The sequence below is a fragment of the Ceratotherium simum genome, chromosome 9 (genome assembly GCF_057802395.1).
Source record: "Ceratotherium simum simum isolate JZ-2026a chromosome 9, ASM5780239v1, whole genome shotgun sequence".
Classification (NCBI taxonomy): Eukaryota; Metazoa; Chordata; class Mammalia; order Perissodactyla; family Rhinocerotidae; genus Ceratotherium; species Ceratotherium simum.
The window spans coordinates 50,317,193-50,336,657 of record NC_141908.1 but is presented as its reverse complement, the minus strand read 5'-3'; the positions used below and the strand labels follow the sequence as shown (position 1 = coordinate 50,336,657).

Sequence of the window (19,465 nt, the reverse complement as noted above, 5' to 3'; positions counted from 1 at the left end):
ACTGATACCATTGGTAATAAGACAGAGGAAAAACAAAAACAAAAAAAATATTGAAAGAGGGCAAAGAAAATAAGAAAACTGGAGGAAAAGAAGGAGAGTATAATGAAGATCAACTAACATACAGCGAGTGGCTGGCGCAGGGCTCTCACAGAGAGAGAGGGGGCGTGGAAAAAGCAGAGGGGTGCTTGTGCAGGGGCAGCCTCAGGTGCTGCTGAGGGGCATCCACGGTGGGAGCTCCTCTTCCGGACATGCCTTCAGGAGCAGTTACAAGCCACCCAGGAAGTCAGTCCCATTATTTCATAATCACACCTCCTTCTGATCCAAAATGGTGTTACTTAGCTTGCCCATATACCTTATTTCTCAGATTTTGCATTTGGGGACGAGTATTTTGAAGACACAAAACTGGTTGTCATATTTCTGGAAAACTATAAGCCAGAAGTTTCTTTTGCGGAAAGAGGGACTCTAGGATCTTAAGGATGACCTCACAGAGTCCACGAGAGCCTACAAATCCCATGGGATGGACACACACACACACACACACACACACACACACACAGAGAGACACCATGACACTACAAAGATACAGCAACTAAAGGGGACAGGAGTGGGGTGGTTCTCAAGGTAAGAAGTAAGTGGCAATTAGAAATGTCAACCATGAGAGTGATGAAGCAGGGCTGAATACCCACCTGCCAGAGAAGCTGTAGCAGGAATCACTGCATGGATGGAGTGTTGGACTTGAAGGCCTCTGGGCCTCTGCAATTCATATCCCCTGAGCCCAATTCCAGTCTGCCCCTGAAGCACAGTTGGCTAGGTCAGACTTCTTGGCGTTCCATGGAGCCTTCTGTCCATGGTGCTGGCTCTCAGGTCCTGCCCTTTAGCCTGCCTGGCAATTCCAGCTCACGACCCACCTGACCTCCCATCACTGCCAAGCCCCTTTCTGTGGCAACCCCACCTTACAACTTTATTTTTTTGTCCCTGTGATCAGTAGTTCCCTCTTTGGCCTAACAACATCTCCACCATGAGCCTGCCTGGACCTTAGCTCCAGTGGTACATGATCTCTAAGGGGCTTCCAACCCCAATGCTTTATAATTTGAAGATAAACAAATCTGTGTAAATTGGTACAAAGCATTTGTGTCTTATCTTTCCTAATAATGTGTATTTAATGGAGCCATTCCAGAGATAACATTTTTACTCAGAGGAGTCATTTTACCAAACGAAATATCAGAAATTGGGGCAGCAGAGATGCGAAATAATTGGGCTCAGGAAAATGTGTCTTGCAATGGGTCAATTTGATCTAGAAAAATAAAGTCGATCCTAAGACAGATTCTCTCAGGATCTGAACTTGATAAGCTACCTTCTGGAATTTTACTAACTACTTTATTTTTCAGTAAATATGCTGGAAAAGTGGCTGACTCCAGTAGCTTTAAGGCCAAGAAGTAGCTCAAACACTAACAGAATCAGCACATTCAATGGACAGGGCTGTGTGCCAGTGGCAGAGGGTCCTCTGTAGACACCTGGGATTTCATTTGATCTTTCTGAGATCAGACAACATTGTACCCTGCTATAATTTTTCTCTCGCAACACCTCTACCTTTCTTAACTGACTCTTGTGCTTTGCTCTCGTTTCAATGACTCTATTGTATTTGGGCCTCTTGTAGGAAGGGTTGGCAAGTCCTTTCTAGAACTAGGCAGAATAGAGATCAAGAAGACTCCATACCCGGAAGTAAGAAGCCATGGTCTGCCTCTTCATATTGGTGGTTTCTTCTGGATGCCGTATCACCTCCAGAGTGTCCACCTGGAACATAGTCAGAGGGAAGTGGTTTGAAGATATAAACAAATCATTTTTCGGCTTTCCAGAATCTGAAAGGCTATTTGGTCAAATATCTGAGGGACCTTGATGTTTAGGACACAATAATGCATAAGATGGGGTGAAGTCTTAAAGATATATAAACTATGGGTAGAAGTTTTAAAGACATAAAAAAAAGAAAATTCACACCATTCTACTCACTTGACCATGACCACACTCTGCAAAGTACCATATGGTCTCAGTATAAACCCTCACCAGTGTTATTTCTATACTTCTCCATATTCTAATAAGCCCTTGTTAAGTTCTCCAATAATGTCACATGAGACCAAACTATTTCTTAAAAGAAAACTCGGAAATGACCCATGGGGCTAGGTGATCATAAAGACATGGGCCCAAAGCCCAGGTTGAACCACAGGGAATTAGGTGAGCTCTGGTCACTTTCCTGCCATCAGACCTTGACACTGCAACACCCCTCCTGCCCCCACAGTTCCCACGTGCTCACTACAGACTGGAACTTGGTATACACCTGTTCCCAATCATCTGTCCCAAATACCTGGGCTTAATGGAAGGAATTTATGAATGAAAACAATTGTAGGAATCAATTACAAGCAGCCTGTGTTTTGTTATTGTACCTCAACAACAAAAATCCTGCTCCTGTATACACAAAGCTATTTGGTTTGCAGAGTGCACGAGTGGCATTTCAGCACTGGCCTCCGCTGTGGCAGCCTCCCATCTGCTCTGAACAGGTGGCATGGGTATGGAGCAGGAACGTTTGAACTGGAAGATGCTGCTGTCAGCACGTGTGTTCCGCTTGGCGGACTGCTATCCAGGCAGCCACCTCCCCATGGGGTGAGGATGTCTGCAGTCTTGTTCAACAAAAGTGAAGAGTGGGTGCTAGAAAGGATGAGAGCTCGGCGAGGGGGATGAATAACGAGGCTTACCTCGAGGGGTATTTAGGAGATTGTGTGCAAAATGGAAGAAAATGCTTCAATTGGCTTGGACAAAAAAAAAAAAAAAACAGATTTATTTAAGAAGGGGAATAAATAGGGAGCTAAGTTTTCAAAAGCTGGAAAAGCAACCTAAATAGTGAGCGGGAATATGAGGATATCTCTGAATGAAGCGATGTCGGGGCAGTGCAGCTTTCTTCTTCTAGGCTGCAGATTGGATGCATTCCCAAGCTGTCAATTCATTTGTATGCAGCTGAAGCAGTGGTACAACCGCCTGTAGGTTTGACTTTTTTATTTTTTTAATGAGAAAGGAGGAAATGAAAGCTCTGTGTTTAAAAGGAAGGCTGCTCTAATATAGGAAAGGGAAAAACAAACACAACATCCCCGCATCCCCTGCAGAGATCGTACTGCACTCTCTCTCTCCAGGGTCAATCTGCCGGGACCACGCTGAAGGTTTCTTGCTCCATCTCATCCCCACTTGGAGGACAGAACTCAGAGCTGGTGAGGTTTGGGGCAAGCTAGTCAGGACCGAAGGAAAGAAGATCTTGGAAGGGTCTGCCTTCAGACGAACTGCAAAATCTGAGAGTTTGCTTAAACTTTTTTTCTCTTTATTCCCACCCCCCACCCCCTGGACTTTCTCTCTCTCTCTCTCTCTCTCTCACACACGCCCATACACACACACACACACACACACACACACACCTTTTGGGAATTTTCCCACCACTTCCTTTTCTTCAGAGATCCTCCCTGAAGAGCCAAATCTTGCTTTGAACCTTGCTTTCCCTCCTTCATTTGCCTCCCTGTTTATTCAAATTAGCCAGTGAGTGCCAGCCCCTCAGGTTCACGCTGTAAAAGGGCAGCTGAAAAGCTCATCCGTGTTTCTCTTATTAGTAGAATTTACCTGTTACCCTCCCTCAGAAAGTACAGTGGACCTTCGGCATTTGAGAATGTAAAAGTTTAGTGATCAGAAAATCCTTGATTTTAATTCTGCTGAGACATTAATTTAAAAGATATAGTGTGTATTGTTTTCAAGATCAGTATCTGTCTCCTGCAGCAAACTGGAAAAATATAGAATTTACACTCCAAAAGTTATAAGGCTGGTGGGCTCCCCTGTCTAACCACCCAGCACGACTTGAAGTTCTGTCCTTGTACTCACATACAGAGTAACTATAGGAAGTAAGTAAAAACCTACTCTGTGTTATATACAACCTGGAAATGCTAATGCTTGTCTGCAGTCATCACCCACATATTTGGTACTGTATTTTAAAAAATAAATAATATGCTATCAGGGTATTTTCTAATTTAAGAATTTGGAAGGGTCTCGGGTTGGTCAAGGGTCTCTTGTATATTTGCATAGTCACAAGGTTCTTCTGAATACAGAGTGGATCTAAAAGAGATCCAGAAGTTGACTCTCTTGGCCCTTCAAACTAGAAGACCTCTGTCTGTACCAGGCCTACCATGAACTCCAAAGAACTCCAATGAACTCTAAAAAATCAAAACCAAAAGAGATGAGAAGGTTGTTGTCTAACCTAAGAGTTTGTCTTCCAGGGCTAATTTAGTTAATAGTAGCCTCATTTAATTAAAAAAAAAAAGTCTCAGAAACAATCCAGAAAGTAGATTCTATTATGGGCATCATCTAGCAAATACCTCTTCCCAAGCGTATGGATTTCACAAGAAAAAAACAGTCCTCTCCAAAGTATCTTATAAGTTTTACATAAGATAGGAGGAAAAGAGACTAGAAAAGAAGAGCACCGAGTTTTGGAATCAGACACACCTGGTTCAAATTCTGGAGCCTCCACTTACTAGCTACAGTCTTGGACTTGGTATTTAACTTCTCAAAGCCTCTGCTTTCCTCATTAGTAAAACTGATAAAAACTACTGCCTTGCACACACACAAGAAGTAACATCAGTTCCCTTTACATCATTACCATGCTGGATTTAGTTTTAGTTTAATGATTGATATCAAGGATGCAGAGCTTTCTTCAATGGCAGAAGGTGAGTACTAGCACCCACACAACACATCAAGGAGATCTTTATTTACTTATTGGCAGAGATAATACTTCCAATGAAACCAATTTCAAAATGATCAGTAGAACAGATATTCCTGATAAAACTATTGTCTGTCTAACCCAGTATATCTTTCTCCTACAACACCAATTTATACGACAATATAAGTCAATTGGAGCTGAGCAAGCTTGCTTTCTGCCTACATGACAAATGTCCTGCCTGATTCCCTGTGAGAGGGACTGGTTAGCCTTCAAAGAAGTCATGAGTAAGCTTTACAAATTGTGGTACAGATCCCAAGCTCACAGGAAATGAGCAAGCTTCTGTATATGCATGGACCCCACACATGGCATTTTAGATGGTTATCAAAATGTTAGTAACAAAATATTTATTGTTTCCCATGTGAAATCACTGTACTAAACACTTTGCCTACATTATGTCACTGAATTCTCAAAACAACCCTATGAGGTAAGTACTATTACTATTCCTCTTCTACATATGAGGAAATTATGGCTCAGAGGTTTTAGGCAAATTTCCCAGAGTCTTGCAGCTAATAATTGGCCATGACCAGATCTGAACCCAGTTCTATCTGATTCCAAAACCTTCCTTGTTAAAAATTATATACTGCTTTTCTATGTGGTTTGATATAACTTATAAAATCTGTCTGAAAGCATGGTATTATTAAGAAGATTTGCCTCACCTGTCAACTAAATTTACCCTAGGATAAAGACATAGACTCCAAAAAGTCTCATAAACCATGCAGAGTTCAGCAATAAATGATAAAAATGAAGGATTTTTTCCTGGTCTCAGTAAGTACCCACTATTTGCATCCTGAAACCTCAGAAGAAGTTTTATTTATCTTCTTGACAAGGCCTTTTGTCAAAAATTTTTACTGCTATCAAGTGATGCATCCATACCTTAAGGAAAAAATCCCTACAGCATCACTGCTCTCAAAAGCCTCGATAGCACTGAATGGGAAAGAAACACTGGCATTGACACCGGCCAGTTGAGCAGTGCTGAATGTGCAGGTGGCCAGCTTCCTACAAGGCCACCTCTGTTATTTTGTCTTAGATAAGGCAGAGAGGAACTGATGGAGTTTTTTTTTTTTTTTTTTTGTGAGGAAGATCAGCCCTGAGCTAACATCCATGCCAATCCTCCTCTTTTTGCTAAGGAAGACTGGCCCTGAGCTAACATCTATTGCCAATCCTCCTCCTTTTTTCCCCCTTTTTCTCCCCAAAGCCCCAGTAGATAGTTGTATGTCATAGTTGCACATCCTTCTAGTTGCTGTATGTGGGACGCCACCTCAGCATGGCCGGACAAGCGGTGCGTCGGTGCGCGCCCAGGATCCGAACCCCGGCGGCCAGTAGTGGAGCACGCACCTAACCGCTAAGCCACGGGCTGGCCCCTGATGGAGTTTTTTTTATTGCTGTTGTTACCGTTCATATTTTCCAATGTCTTAATTAGAACTTTCAACTCATCTCCCTTCCAAGTGAAAACAAATCTCTAGTCATTTTCATCTCACCTATATACATTATTATTACAGTCATGCACCACATAACGATGTTTCGATCAACAACAGACCACCTGTACAATGGCATATAGCCTAGGTGCATAGTAGGTTATACCAACTAGGTTTATGTAACTACACTCTATGATCTTCATACAACTATGAAATTGCCTAACAATGCATTTCTCAGAATTAATCTCTGTCAAGCAACGTATGCTGTACACTGAGGGAAATACACTCCACACACTGGAGGGCACACTTTTCACACAGGCAGGGCCTGAACAATAGTAGGCAATACAGGGAGGGAGGTAACACTGTGCTGGTGTTCTGGGTGTGGAAGGCAGGGGAACAGGTCTTGGCACAGTCCAGCAGTCAAAAAATCAAATTGAAGAAAGCAGGGGAATATGGGGTGACAGAGAATATTACACAGAATATTTCATCTTTTTGTATCATGATCCCTTTTAGAATCTGGTGGAAACCAATGACTCCAAAAAAGACATATACAATTGATCCTCATTATTTGTGGATTCTATATTTGTGAATTTGCCTACTTGCTAAAATTTATTTGTAACCCCTAAACTAATACTTACAATGCTTTCACGGTCACTCACAGACATGCAGAGTGGTGAAACATTTGAGTCACCTGATGCACACGTTTCCAGCCAAGGTTGAACAAGGTGACACTCCGCCTTCTCGTTTCACCTCTCATGCTATAAACAAGTGTCTTTTTTGAGGTCTATTTAAGCGCCACGTTTTTTGCACTTTTATGCTTTTGGCTGGTGATTTCACTATTTAAAACAGCCCACAAGCATAGTGCTGAAGTCTGTCTAGTGTTCCTAAGTGCAAGAAGGCTGTGATGTGCCTCTTGGAGAACATACATGTGTTAGATAAGCTTTGTTCAGGCATGAGTTATAGTGCTGTTGACCAGTTCGATGACACAAATACTGTAATTGAAATGTTTTATATAAAGAAATACCGCACATAATTATTTGTTAAAAATATATGTTAAATAAGGTGTCTTTAAATAGAAGCATACATAAAACAAGGTTATGTATTAATCTGTTGACAAAAATGTTGTGACCAGAGGATTGCGGGAAGATAACCATGCATTTTCCCTAGGAGCAATGCTTCAATATCTGCTGATTCAGTGCTCAGAGTGACTTTATAGAACATAACTTTCACGAATCGTGAAAATCAACTGTATTTAACACAAACAAAATTTTACATGTAATATCAAAAGGCTCTCAGAACCACTGAAACTCCTATGCAAATCTCTTCTAGGGGTCCACATAACCATGTTAAATAGTTCTAATATCTTGCTACAAATTTGTAAGGTTGAAAAGTACAGTATTACACCAGATTATAATAGCAATTTGGGTATAAAAATTATTGTTAACGAAAACGATCTGAGTACCTATTGTGTGCAGGTAAGTCTTTTATTCTCAGAGGAAGTAAGTACAGATACATATGTCTATATCAATTTTAGGATAATATTCGACAGTATCATGTGTGGCTGAATTGCTTATTCTTTAACTAAATAACGTAATATCCAATGTAAACAAAGAGATAAGAAAATTCAGAGATGTGATCTATTTATTTTATTACTCCATTACCTTCAAGATAATTGTTTTTGGTGTTAGTGTATATGATGAACATTAACCAGCCAGTCCTTGAGATCCTTGTTAAACAACATTAGCTGGAAGGATAGAACAGTTAAAGATTTTTTACAGCGTGATATTTATTAACTCTTCTAACATCCCCTTTGCAGAGACAAGTGCACTGCTCATTTTTCAGAGGACAAAGCGGAACGATAGGAAACGGTTTGGTTTCTTTCCACCCTGCTGACTCCATTTGGTCCCTGCTATTGTCCTCTGTAGGAGGGTGACAGCCTCAAGGAAAAGTGCTTTATCTCTTCCTAGACGGACTTTATTTTCAAGTGCCATTGTTCTGTATCTTAAGCGGTTTCTCTGAGAATCAGGTGAAGGGGTCCAAAATATCCCACAGTGGCACAGGAATTACATTGAGCTGAAGACATTTGAGAATCAACAGCTGCAGGAAGTAGCTTTTTCTGAACTCCTCTTATCCGCCTAACAAGAGAGCTTCCCAAAAGAATTCAACTGTCATAAATGCCCTCCCTAGCAGTTTCACAGTCAGGAAAGATTGACTCCTATCACCAGAGATGAGAAGTCAGCAATGGGATAAGAAATTGCCTAAACAGACATTGTCATAAAACTATAATACTTCCCGTCTATTATCCTACGGGACCATTTATTTTTCCCAAAAGTCGTTTGTTCTCCCAGAAGTGCCCTTCTCCTCCTCTTTATCCTCTACTAAGATGGTAGATGAGCCCCAAATTCTAACGGCCCTTTTGAGGCACATTTTTTGGTGAACTCCTGTATGTACATGATTCAAATCTGTTTTTTCTCTTGTTAATCTGTCAGTTTGAGTTTAATTCATAGGCCTCCAACTACTGAACTTAAGAGGGCAGAGGAAAAGTTTTTCCTTCCCAACACAGGATTTATAAGGATTCCATGATGTTCTTTCAAATTTCCTAATCCCTGATTTCCTAAATGCCTTCAATCTTTTTTCCAGATTGCCCAGGTAGTGCCCAGGATTATCCCCAGGGAAGGAGCACCCTGTGTACCACATTATTTTGGGCACAAACCTGCTACTCACCTTGACTCTCCCAACACTGAAATGTGGAGGCAAAGATCTTGAGGTGGCTGTTATCCTGGCTCTTGTTTGGGCCAAGTTACCTGAGTGAAAAAGACAAAGAAGTTAAATTGAAGGAAAAGTTAAAGAATAGGATCATGAGTAATTTTTCCCTTTGTGCCCTTGTATTTTTCTGAACTTTCCAAATGATCTGATCTGAATTTGAAAAATTGGGAAATTTTTTATAATTAAAAATTATAATAATTATTTATAAATTATTTGTAAATAATTTCTCATATAATTGAATCTATATTAGTTTCATAAGCAAAAAACCAAAAACAAATACAAAGTCTCCAATTCACTCAATAAACTAAGAATAGAAGGAAATTACCACAACATGAAAAGGCCATATATGAAAAGCTCACAGCTAACATACTCAACAGCGAAAAACTGAAAGCTTTTCCTCTAAGGTCAGGAACAAGGCAAGGATTCCCACTCTCACCACTTCTATTCAACATAGTACTGGTAGTCCTAGCTAGAGCAATTAGGCAAGAAAAAGAGATAAAAGGCATCCAAATCTGAAAGAAAAAAGTAAAATTATCTGTTCACTGGTGACATGATCTTACATGGAGAAAATTCTAAAAATCTTACAAAAAAATTGTTAGAACAAATAAATGATTTTAGCAAAGTATTAGGATATAAAATCAACAGACAAAAATCAGTTATATTTCTCTACACTAACAATGAAAATCCAAAAAGGAAATTAAGAAAACAATCCCATTTACAATAACATCAAAAAGAATAAAATACTTTGGAATAAAGTTAACCAAGGAGGCAAAAGTCTTATACACTGAAAACTACAAAACATTCCTAAAAGAAATTAATGAAGACACAAATAAATGGAAAGACATCCCGTTGTGGGGGAGGAAATAAATCTTTTTCCTTTATCCATCTTAGGTTCACTGGCTGGAGCCCTGCAAATTAGACTGAAAAAAAACAGATTAACAAGAGAGTAACAAATGGAAGTTTATTAACCTATGCATCACACATACACAGGAGTACTCAGTGATGAGTAACTCAAAGAGGTGGTTAGAACTTGGGCTTATATAGCATCTTAACAAAAGAACAATAAAATTGTAAAGAAGTGACAAGATGAAAGAAAAGAACTTTGAGTATCTAGGGGCAGTAAATTGCAGGAAGGTAATTACATGGGGAAGCTAATGGAAAATAAGGGTTAGTTAGTAAAGTTTGTTATATAAATTCCTCTGGTGCTGTCTCTGGGTAATGAGGGTCTAGAGTTGTCTCTGGTAATTAACGTCTGTCTTTCCTGGTAGAGAAAGGGGGGAGGCATCTTTACAAATTTATATCATGCTTTTAGGCAAATAGGAGGAGGGCAACAAGCTTTTCTTGTATCTGCTTCTCAACTGCCTTCAGCTCAAAATAGTCCTCATGCCAAAGTGGCATGTTTGGGGGTAGCATATTCTGCTACCCTTCACCACGTTCATGGATCAGAAGACCTAATATTGTTAAAATGTCCATACTATCCAAAGAGATCTACAGTTTCAATGCAATCTCCATCAAAATCCCAATGGCATTTTTTGTAGAAATAGAAAAAACAATCCTAAAATTCATATAAAACCTTAGGACCCCAAAGTGCCAAAACAATCTCGAGAAGGAAGAAAAAAGCTGAAGGTCTCACAATTCCTATTTCAAAATATACTATAAAGCTACAGTAATCAAAACAGTGTGGTACCAGCAGAAAGACAGACATGTAGACCAATGGAACAGAATAGAGAGCTCAAAAATGAACCCATATATATATGGTCAAATGATCTGTGACATGGGTGCCAAGACTATACAACAGGGAAAGGACAAATGGTGTTGGGAAACTGGATATCCACATGCAAAAGAATGAAAATGGACCTTGATCTCACACAATATACAAAAATCAACTCAAAATGGATTAAAGACTTAAAAATGTAAGACCGGAAACTATAAACATCTTAGAAGAAAATATAGGGGGAAAGCTTCATAACATCTGTCTTGGCAATGATTTCTTGGATAGGACGTCATAAGCACAAATAACAAAACCAAAAAATGGACAAGTGGGACTACATCAAACTAACAGCCTCTGTGTAGCAAAGGAAACCATCGACAGAGGGAAAAGGCAACATACAGAATGTGAGAAAATACTTGTAAACCACATATCTGATTAAAAAATATAAGGAACTCCTACAACTCAATAGTAAAATATAAAATAAAATACCCTGATTAAAAAATGGGCCAATAAGTTGAATAGACATTTCTTCAAAGATTACATACAAATCGCCAACAGGTATATAAAAAGATGTTCAACATCACCAACAATCAGGGAAATGCAAATCAAAACTACAATGAGATATCACCTCACACCTGTTAGGGTGGTCATTATAAAAAACAACAACAGTAACAACAACAACAGAAAATAACAAGAGTTTGTGAGGGTTTGGAGAAAAGGGAACCCTTGGGTACTGCTGGTGGAAAACAGTAGGGAAGTTCTTTAAAAAATTAAAAATAGGACTACATATGATCTAGCAATACCACTTCTGGGTTTTATCCAAAAAAATTGAAAACAGAATCTCGAAGAGATATCCCATGTTCATTGAAGCATTATTCACAACAGCCAAGCAGTGGAAACAAACTAAATGTTCATCAAAGGATGAATGGATAAAGAAAATGTGGTATACACACACAATGGAATATTTATTCAGCCTTAAAAAAGAAGGAAATCCTGCCGTTTGGGACAACATGGATGAGCCTGGAGGACATTAAGCTAAGTGAAATAAGCCAGTCACAGAAGGACAAATACGGGATGATTTCACTTATATGAGGTATCGAAAGTAGCCAAACTCATAAGAGCAGAGAGTAGAATGTTGGTTGCCGGAGGCTGGGGGACAGGGAAGTGGGGAATTGTTTTCAATGGGTATAGAGTTTCAGTCATGCAAGATGAAAAAGTTCCATAGATCTACTGTACAATAATGTGCATATAGTGAACAATATTGTCCTGTACACTTAAAAATTTGTTAGGAGGGTAGATTTCCTGTTATGTGTTTTTACCACAATTTTAAAAATAAGTCTCCAATTAGGGCACTGGTAGCCATTGAAAAAGATGGATATGGAAGAAAAACAATGTTGGGAGTTTTCCTGAAAGAGAGGTTGGGCAAGAAGTTGTAAAGGTTTAAGACATAGACATAGATGAGCAGATCTAGCCGTATGGGTAGTGACCAGAGGATAAAGAGAGCTTGGGCAGCAGCCTCTGAGTCCTGGGAGCTGACAGGTCTTTTCATTCGCCAGGGGCGTGACCTTGAACAAGTTAATTAACATCTCAGAACCTCAGTTTCCTTGTCTATAACATGAAGATAGTACTACCTAATTCTCAGATTCGTTATGGGCATTCAACAAGATAATTCACGAAAAGCACTGTCAGCACGGGCTGGTACAAGATAAGTGCCCACTTCATGTTAACTAGCATTGATGATGATGGCGGTGGCAGTGGTTATTATTATTATTATTATTATTATTTGCTGAGAAAAGTTCACATAGGTCTCAAAGCAGAGAGTGTAAGGCAAGAGAAGACCAGGGAATCGCACCAATTTGCTACTGTGAGCACTGGTTAATCAAAAACCAAATGAAAGATAAGAAAAAATGATAAGGCAACTCCTCTTTGAGTTTTCCTGAGTTTTTGATCTCTTGGCCACTCTGATTCCTCTGCTTTTTATCTTTGAAGGGTCTGAATGGCCTGCTCAAACTCTTCTCTCCTCACCACCCACCCACCCTTCACCTCCTCTCTGATCTCTCTCCTCCCAAACTGAGTGCATTAAAAGATCTGTTTGCATTTTTACCTGCAATGTCATTTGATTCTGTAGCAAAATAAAAAGTTGTCAATGAAAGGAAATGCCGCAATTTGTGCATATGCAAGACACTCAAGATTTCAAAGTTTTTAGCAAGCCTAGCACAAAGACGTCCAAATGTTTTCTCTGGCGATATCTTCAGAGGCTAAACTGTGATTAATAGCCCAGAAAGAACCCTTTGAAGCAGGATTGGTGACATCAAAGTCGTAATCCAGGGGTGGCAGGAGCTTTATAATGAGTGGGAAGCATTTTAACACATTTCAAAGGATTTACAGCATGAATAAACAATAGACCTCAGCAGATGCACCACACACACCTTTCGGAAACATAACCTATAAGAAGTTTCCATTTTAATTTAAATGTAAATACAGTGTTCACACTTCTTTCAAATGTTAACCATCCTCAGTGCTTCACCCCTAGATGGCCTCTTCAGCTAAGAATGCCTCATCACCCCAGACCACCCTCCTGTGCTTCCCAAAACCGTGACGACCCACGTGTGTCAGAGAGAAAACAGAAGTCAGAGGCATCTAATGGAATTTATATCCTACGTGGGAACTGGGTTAAGAAAGAATCTGAAATAGAGCTTGCAATGATCCCACAATTTCCCTGCTTCCAACTTAAAGAGAAAGAGACAAGCGATCTGAAGACAGAGCTGGAACTTTTAAAAGATGGCAATTTCCTGCCTGCTTCAGAGGATTTTCATCTCTTGGAAAGTACCCAGCACCCATGATTTCATCAGTCGCCTTTTAAGAACTGCCCAAAATGATGAGTTGCTGTTTCCAGTAAGCATAGAATTTGGCTTCCCTCTGCTGCCCCCTCTAGGTGTATGGGATTTGTTGCAGGGTTCTCACGGTAACTGCTGGTGGGCATTTGTCTGGAAAATTTTCCTGTTTTAATTTTCCCTAACATGAGAAATAGGCTAAGAAGCTAATAAAAGATTGCAAAGCAATGCTGAAATGTAAAATGCTTGTGTCAAAATGCTACAAAAAAAGGAGCTGCAAATAAAAACTCAAATGCTTCAGTTCATCTGTTATCAGATTATCTGAGTAGACATGAGAACTGAAACGTGTACCCTATAGTCAGCTTGGATACTGAGAACCGAAATCACGCCTTACTGTCTACACGAAAACGACCTTGTGCTATTTCTGTCTCCATTAGCATGAATTTCTTTTTCCAGGAGTCTCCTGTCCAGGCAAATGGTTTGATTATTCATTACAGGAACTTCTGGTAAGACCAAAGACTCATCAACACTTCAATGGAAAATATCAACAGTTTACGCCCTATAATTCTATGAATGTCTCATTTCAAAATCCTCACCTCGCTGTTTCCACCAATCCGGGACTATTGTATTGTGATCCTTACCCAATCCTAATCAAGCCCCCTCACTTTGAAAGACCCACCTGAAATCAAACTTGATCTGTCAATAAATTATGACCCTGCCTTTCCTTCTCCAACACACTGCCAAAGCTTTGAGAAGTGGCGGTTTCCCTTACCTCAGTAAGCCATCAACTCTGCTTTGTCTTATCAGCGGGTTGGGTGGGTAACGTTTAGGGAGTCAGCTTGGGACAAACTTGCTGGTGTGATACATGCAATGACTGAAATGTTCTGATTTCAGTTAATAACACTGTAGCTAATAAAAATACAAGGAGTTAAAATTCAGTAGTTGTATAAACATACTATAGTATTTTGTATGTTAAAAGAAACAACTTAGTTTGTCTTTATATAACTATCCTAAATCTATAACAAGTATTTGTTTTAGATTTGGTATATTGAGGTAACTTAAATTAGCGACAAAAGAAATGACACAGTTGTAGGAGGCCAAGAGACAAAGTGTGATGTCAGATTTTGTTGCGCAGTTTTTACTTTCTCCCCCAGATTTTATCTACAGCTTTGAGATTTGATATCAAAAAATGGGCAGGGTGGGAGGTGGCAGAGTTCCCAGCCCACTTAATCTCTCCAGCAAAGAACACAGATAATTTATATATATATGGTAAGGGCTATAGTTTTGTGGAGGGAAGGAATCAAGAGTAAAATAAGAGACCAGCCTGTCCTCCCAGCTCTTTTACTGAAGAAAGATGCCCAGATAACAAATTCACTCTCTTTTCTGAACACACAACCTTGCTTTTATCATGCATGGGGGAAATTCAAAGCCCAAAAGAAACCCTTTCCCCATTTTTGTATCGACTTTTAATTGGCAGTTGTCTGGCATCTTAAGAAATTTCTGCATAATTAACACTCCCAGACTATCTGCTTGAAGGAAGCCAAACCAATGTTTCCACTGATTTTTTTCTTTTTCATTTAGAATGTGAACTACAGCTTTAAAAATTTGTGATCCAGAGATTTCAAAACTGTAGAGCTGAGGAAAAATAACTCTTTCCTCCTTAAGCTTACAACTCATAAACAGGTTGTCAGCCCAGCAAACAACTGTATCAAATCATCAGACTGTTTCAAGGAGGTAACAAGGCTTCCCTTTCCTAACTTGGTCAATAGTGGGGCTGAGGCCCTCTGTTCTCTGCATTTTATTGCCACATTAGTGGAAGTTGCCAGTTCAGTCTAGCTTAATGTCAAGAATCTGCCCTTGGATAGAGCCAGGTTAAAAAAGCTCTGGGTATCCCACATTTTTTGGTGGATTTTGCTTGGAAATAACGTGGCTATCGAATGACACGATGTATGTTCACAAAAGTACTGGGGCCTAGATGGTTGATATTTATCCAAGAAGACTACTAATTCTGAAAACAATGAAATCCACACACACACATCTGCCAGCACTCACGTGTCACTGACATGTGAGACTCACTTATGCCAATCTCAGAGCAACATCCATATGCAGCAGAGTGGTTTTTAGCCCAACCAAGCCTAGTCCTGGACAAAACTGTAACTTAGGCAAAGGATATATTCAAGTTCCTCCACACCACTTTTCACATTCTATTTCCACTTATGAAGGTGCAACATGGCTTTAAGGCTGTGTCTCCTCCCTACCCAGACAACCAGCTCCCCCTACTTCCTTGCCCCACCCTTGAACTTCTCCAGGCAGTACAGACCTCCTCCATATTCCCATCAAATCTCTCCTGTCTATGTTCCAAACCTTCAGGTTACTATTCTTCTCTGACAACTAGTCCAGGTCTAATTTGTTAATGGATGGATAAATATATTACTTCACTCAGGTGAGATGTCTACATGGTATGGAAAGCTTTCTAGGAACAAAACTGTTATGGAATAATTCTATGGATGGAAATGTTGAGTGCCTGTAGACCATCCAGTGTCTGGGTATGAGGGAGAGTTTTGAAATAGGTGTCCAAGTTACTCATACTTTGAAATAAAACATTAAGGGCCCTCTATTGTTCTTACACAGATAAATAAAATTCTTGGGGAAAGGCGAAAGACTAATATATAAACAATTCATTACATTTATAGTGAAAGTGTTACAATAAACTTAAAGTGACATGAGAGGCCAGAAGACTAAGTTTTCTTGGGAGAATGTGAAAAAAATGGAAGAATAGGAAACAAATGAGCTAGGTCTTGAAGGATGAATAGGAGTTTGACAGGAAAGGGAAAGGATTCTGTCTGGAAGATGTAGACTGTTAAGCTAGAAGAGCAATCTTAAAAAATTCTAGAGAGCTTGTAAGGCAAACTCTCAAGAGGCTTCTCATTTTTATTTTTATTTTATTTATTTATTTTTCTGGTGAGGAAGATCAGCCCTAAGCTAACATCTGTTGCCAATCCTCTTTTTGCTGAGGAAGATTGGCCCTGGGCTAACATCCATGCCCATCTTCCTCTACTTTTATATGTGGGACACCTGCCACAGCATGGCTTAATTGAGGTGGGTAGGTCCGCAACCGGAATCCGAACCTGGGAACCCCAGGCCGCTGAAGCGGAGGGTGCGAACTTAACCACTCTGCCACTGGGCTGGCCCCAAGAGGCTTCTCATTTTTAAATTAGATATTAATAATAGCACAAGAATATTTATTATTTTTTCCTTACAAGCATAAAAACAGGTTACCTGCCACTGCCTGCCAATGAAAATACTAACTATGGAGGCAATTTTTGGTGGAGAAAACATTGAGGAGGCAGGCTTTTTTAAGGTATCATAAGTCACTGGTGGGACCATGGACAAAAGCTTTGCTATTTGCTCTTCCAGATACTTCAGATGGAGTATACATCATCTGTGTGGCCAAAAGTGGATGGTTTGGATACAAACCACTAGGGCACTCACACCCGTTGGTACGAGTGCTAATGAGGCCAAAGTCTTGAGTCAAATTTCATATGGGTCAGGTAGTTGCACACAGAAAAGTGACATTTCATGGTCTAAGACTAGAATCCTAAATAAAATGCCCAGGCAGGAGAGAATAAATTGGTTACTATGGATAAAAAATCCCTTCCCAGAAGCTCTGCTCAACACATCTTATCTATTGATGGTGGGCCAGTTAAATGATTTCCCTGTGAGAAGCACAATATTACATTTCCTTGTGTTTTCAATTAAGATGGAGAAACCCACACAGGGCTTCAGAAAATAAGATACTGTTAACTTCCCATTGTGCAGGATGATGATTGAGTGCTTGGAACTATAAATGCTTTGGTGGTTCTCCCTCTTTAGCAGGGAAGCAATGAAAAGGACACTAGACTTGAAACTGAGAAACCTGGATTCTTATCCCAGGTCTGCCATTGACTTTAAATCACTTCTGCTCTCTATAATTCACTTGTATTATAGCATTCTGCCATGGCACCCATGGAACAATCCCTTTGTGATTATGCAGCTTCATCTATATTAATACCAGGCAATGTGGTGGAAGAGGGGTAGAATCCTTTGTGAGAGGGAACTACAAAGAACAGTGTGATGTTGATCTGGTGCCAAAAAAGATTGTGTGACATCTATGGCCAGGACATGTGAGAACTTTACCTAGGCTGTAAATTAGAGAGCTGGTCAGGGCATTAAACAATATTGTTCACAAAGCAACATCAGAGAAAATATTTGCAAAAGATACATCTGGTAAAGGATTGACCCAAAATACAAAAACCCAACGAAAAGAAAACAAACAACCCAATTAAAAAATGGGCCAAAGACTTTAACAGGCACCTCATCAAAGAAGATATACAGATGGCAAAGAAGCATATGAAAAGATGCTCCGCATCATATGTCATCAGGGAAATGCAAATTAAAACAACAATGAGATACCACTACACATCTGTTAGAATGGCCAAATCCAGAACACTGACAATATCAAATGTTGACAAGGATGTGGAGCAACAGGAACTCTCATTCATTGACAGAGGGAATGCAAAATGGTGCAGCCACTTTGGAAGACAGTTTGGCGGTTTCTTATAAAACTAAATGTACTCTTATCATACAATCCAGCAATCTTGCTCCTCGGTATTTACTCGAAGGAGTTAAAAACCTAGGCCCACACAAAAACCTACTGCCAAAAATTGGAAGCAACCAAAATGTCTCTCAGCAGGTGAAGGGATAAATAAACTGAGGTGCATCAGACAATGGAATATTATTCAATGCTAAAAAGAAATGAGCTATCAAGTCATGAAAAGACATAGAATAACCTTAAATGTATATTACTAAGTGAAAGAAGCCAATCTGAAAAGGCTACCTACTGTATGATTCCAATTATATAACATTCTGAAAAGGTAAAACTATGGAGACAATAAAATGATCAAAAGTAGAGGGGAGAGACGAATAGGTAGAGAACAGAGGATTTTTAGGGCAGTGAAAACACTCTGTGTGATACCATAATGATGGAAACACGTCATTATACATTTGCCTAAACCCGAAGAATGTACAACACCAAGAATCCTAAGGTAAACTGGGGACTTTGGGTGATAATGATGTGTCAATGGAGGTTCATCAGTTGTGACAAATTGACCACTCTGGAGGTGGATATTGATAATGGGGGAGACTGTGCATGTGTGGGGGCAAGGGGTATATGGGAAATCTCTGTACTTTCCTGTCAATTTTGTTGTGAACCTAGAACTACTCTAAAAAAATAAGGTCTTTTTTTTGTTTGTTTTAAGCGACATCATGCTGAACAGCAAGCGAGTAAGAGTAACATCGGACGCAAATTGGAGTCAAAAAGGTTGAGTAGTGTTGGGCTTCCACCTGGCTCTGAAATTCTATCTATGGTTGTAAGATACATCTTAAAAGATGCCTTAGGTAGTGGGAAATACGAAAGAACATCATAACGAACTCAAAACTAAAATCTGCACGATGTATTTTTTCTTAGCAATTTGGTAGGCAACAGAAGTGGGAGGGGGCAGTGAAGATAGTGTGGCTTAGATAAATGCAGGAAGTTTAAATAATAGTTTTACCCAGGCCTGGATATTTAATTTGCCAATGCTCTCTTCACCGCTGACCACCGTGAGCAACTAGCAATGGCTCTGTTTCTGTGGTCTCTTTTCAGTTACTCCTCCTCCTTCACTTTACTATCGTGGCTAAAGTGAGTTTATTTAATCTCTAATTTTTATATCACTCTTATTCCTTAGCACATGAGAGAGGGGAAAGATGTATAGTTTTTTGCTCCCTCCCTGCAATGTTTTTAAGATTAAGGAATTTGAGGTGCTAATCTTCAACATCTTCATAATATATATTCTCCCACTAAAAAATTATGCTTCTTTCAGTTTGCATATGAGCAAATATTAGCCGTTTTGAAAAACTA

The 19,465-nt window shown here is 39.7% G+C and overlaps 1 protein-coding gene across 1 annotated transcript in view; it reads right to left on the bottom strand.

The window, feature by feature from the left end:
- The window catches only part of MYO3B (myosin IIIB), a 429,858-nt gene that overhangs the window by 160,971 nt on the left and 249,422 nt on the right, over positions 1–19,465 (bottom strand). Inside the window, exons 24-25 of the mRNA XM_087434928.1 lie at positions 8,941–9,020; positions 1,717–1,794 (exon numbers count right to left, since the gene is read on the bottom strand). Of these exons, the coding sequence (XP_087291054.1) occupies positions 1,717–1,794; positions 8,941–9,020 (158 nt within the window). The remainder of the gene's footprint in view (positions 1–1,716; positions 1,795–8,940; positions 9,021–19,465) is intronic.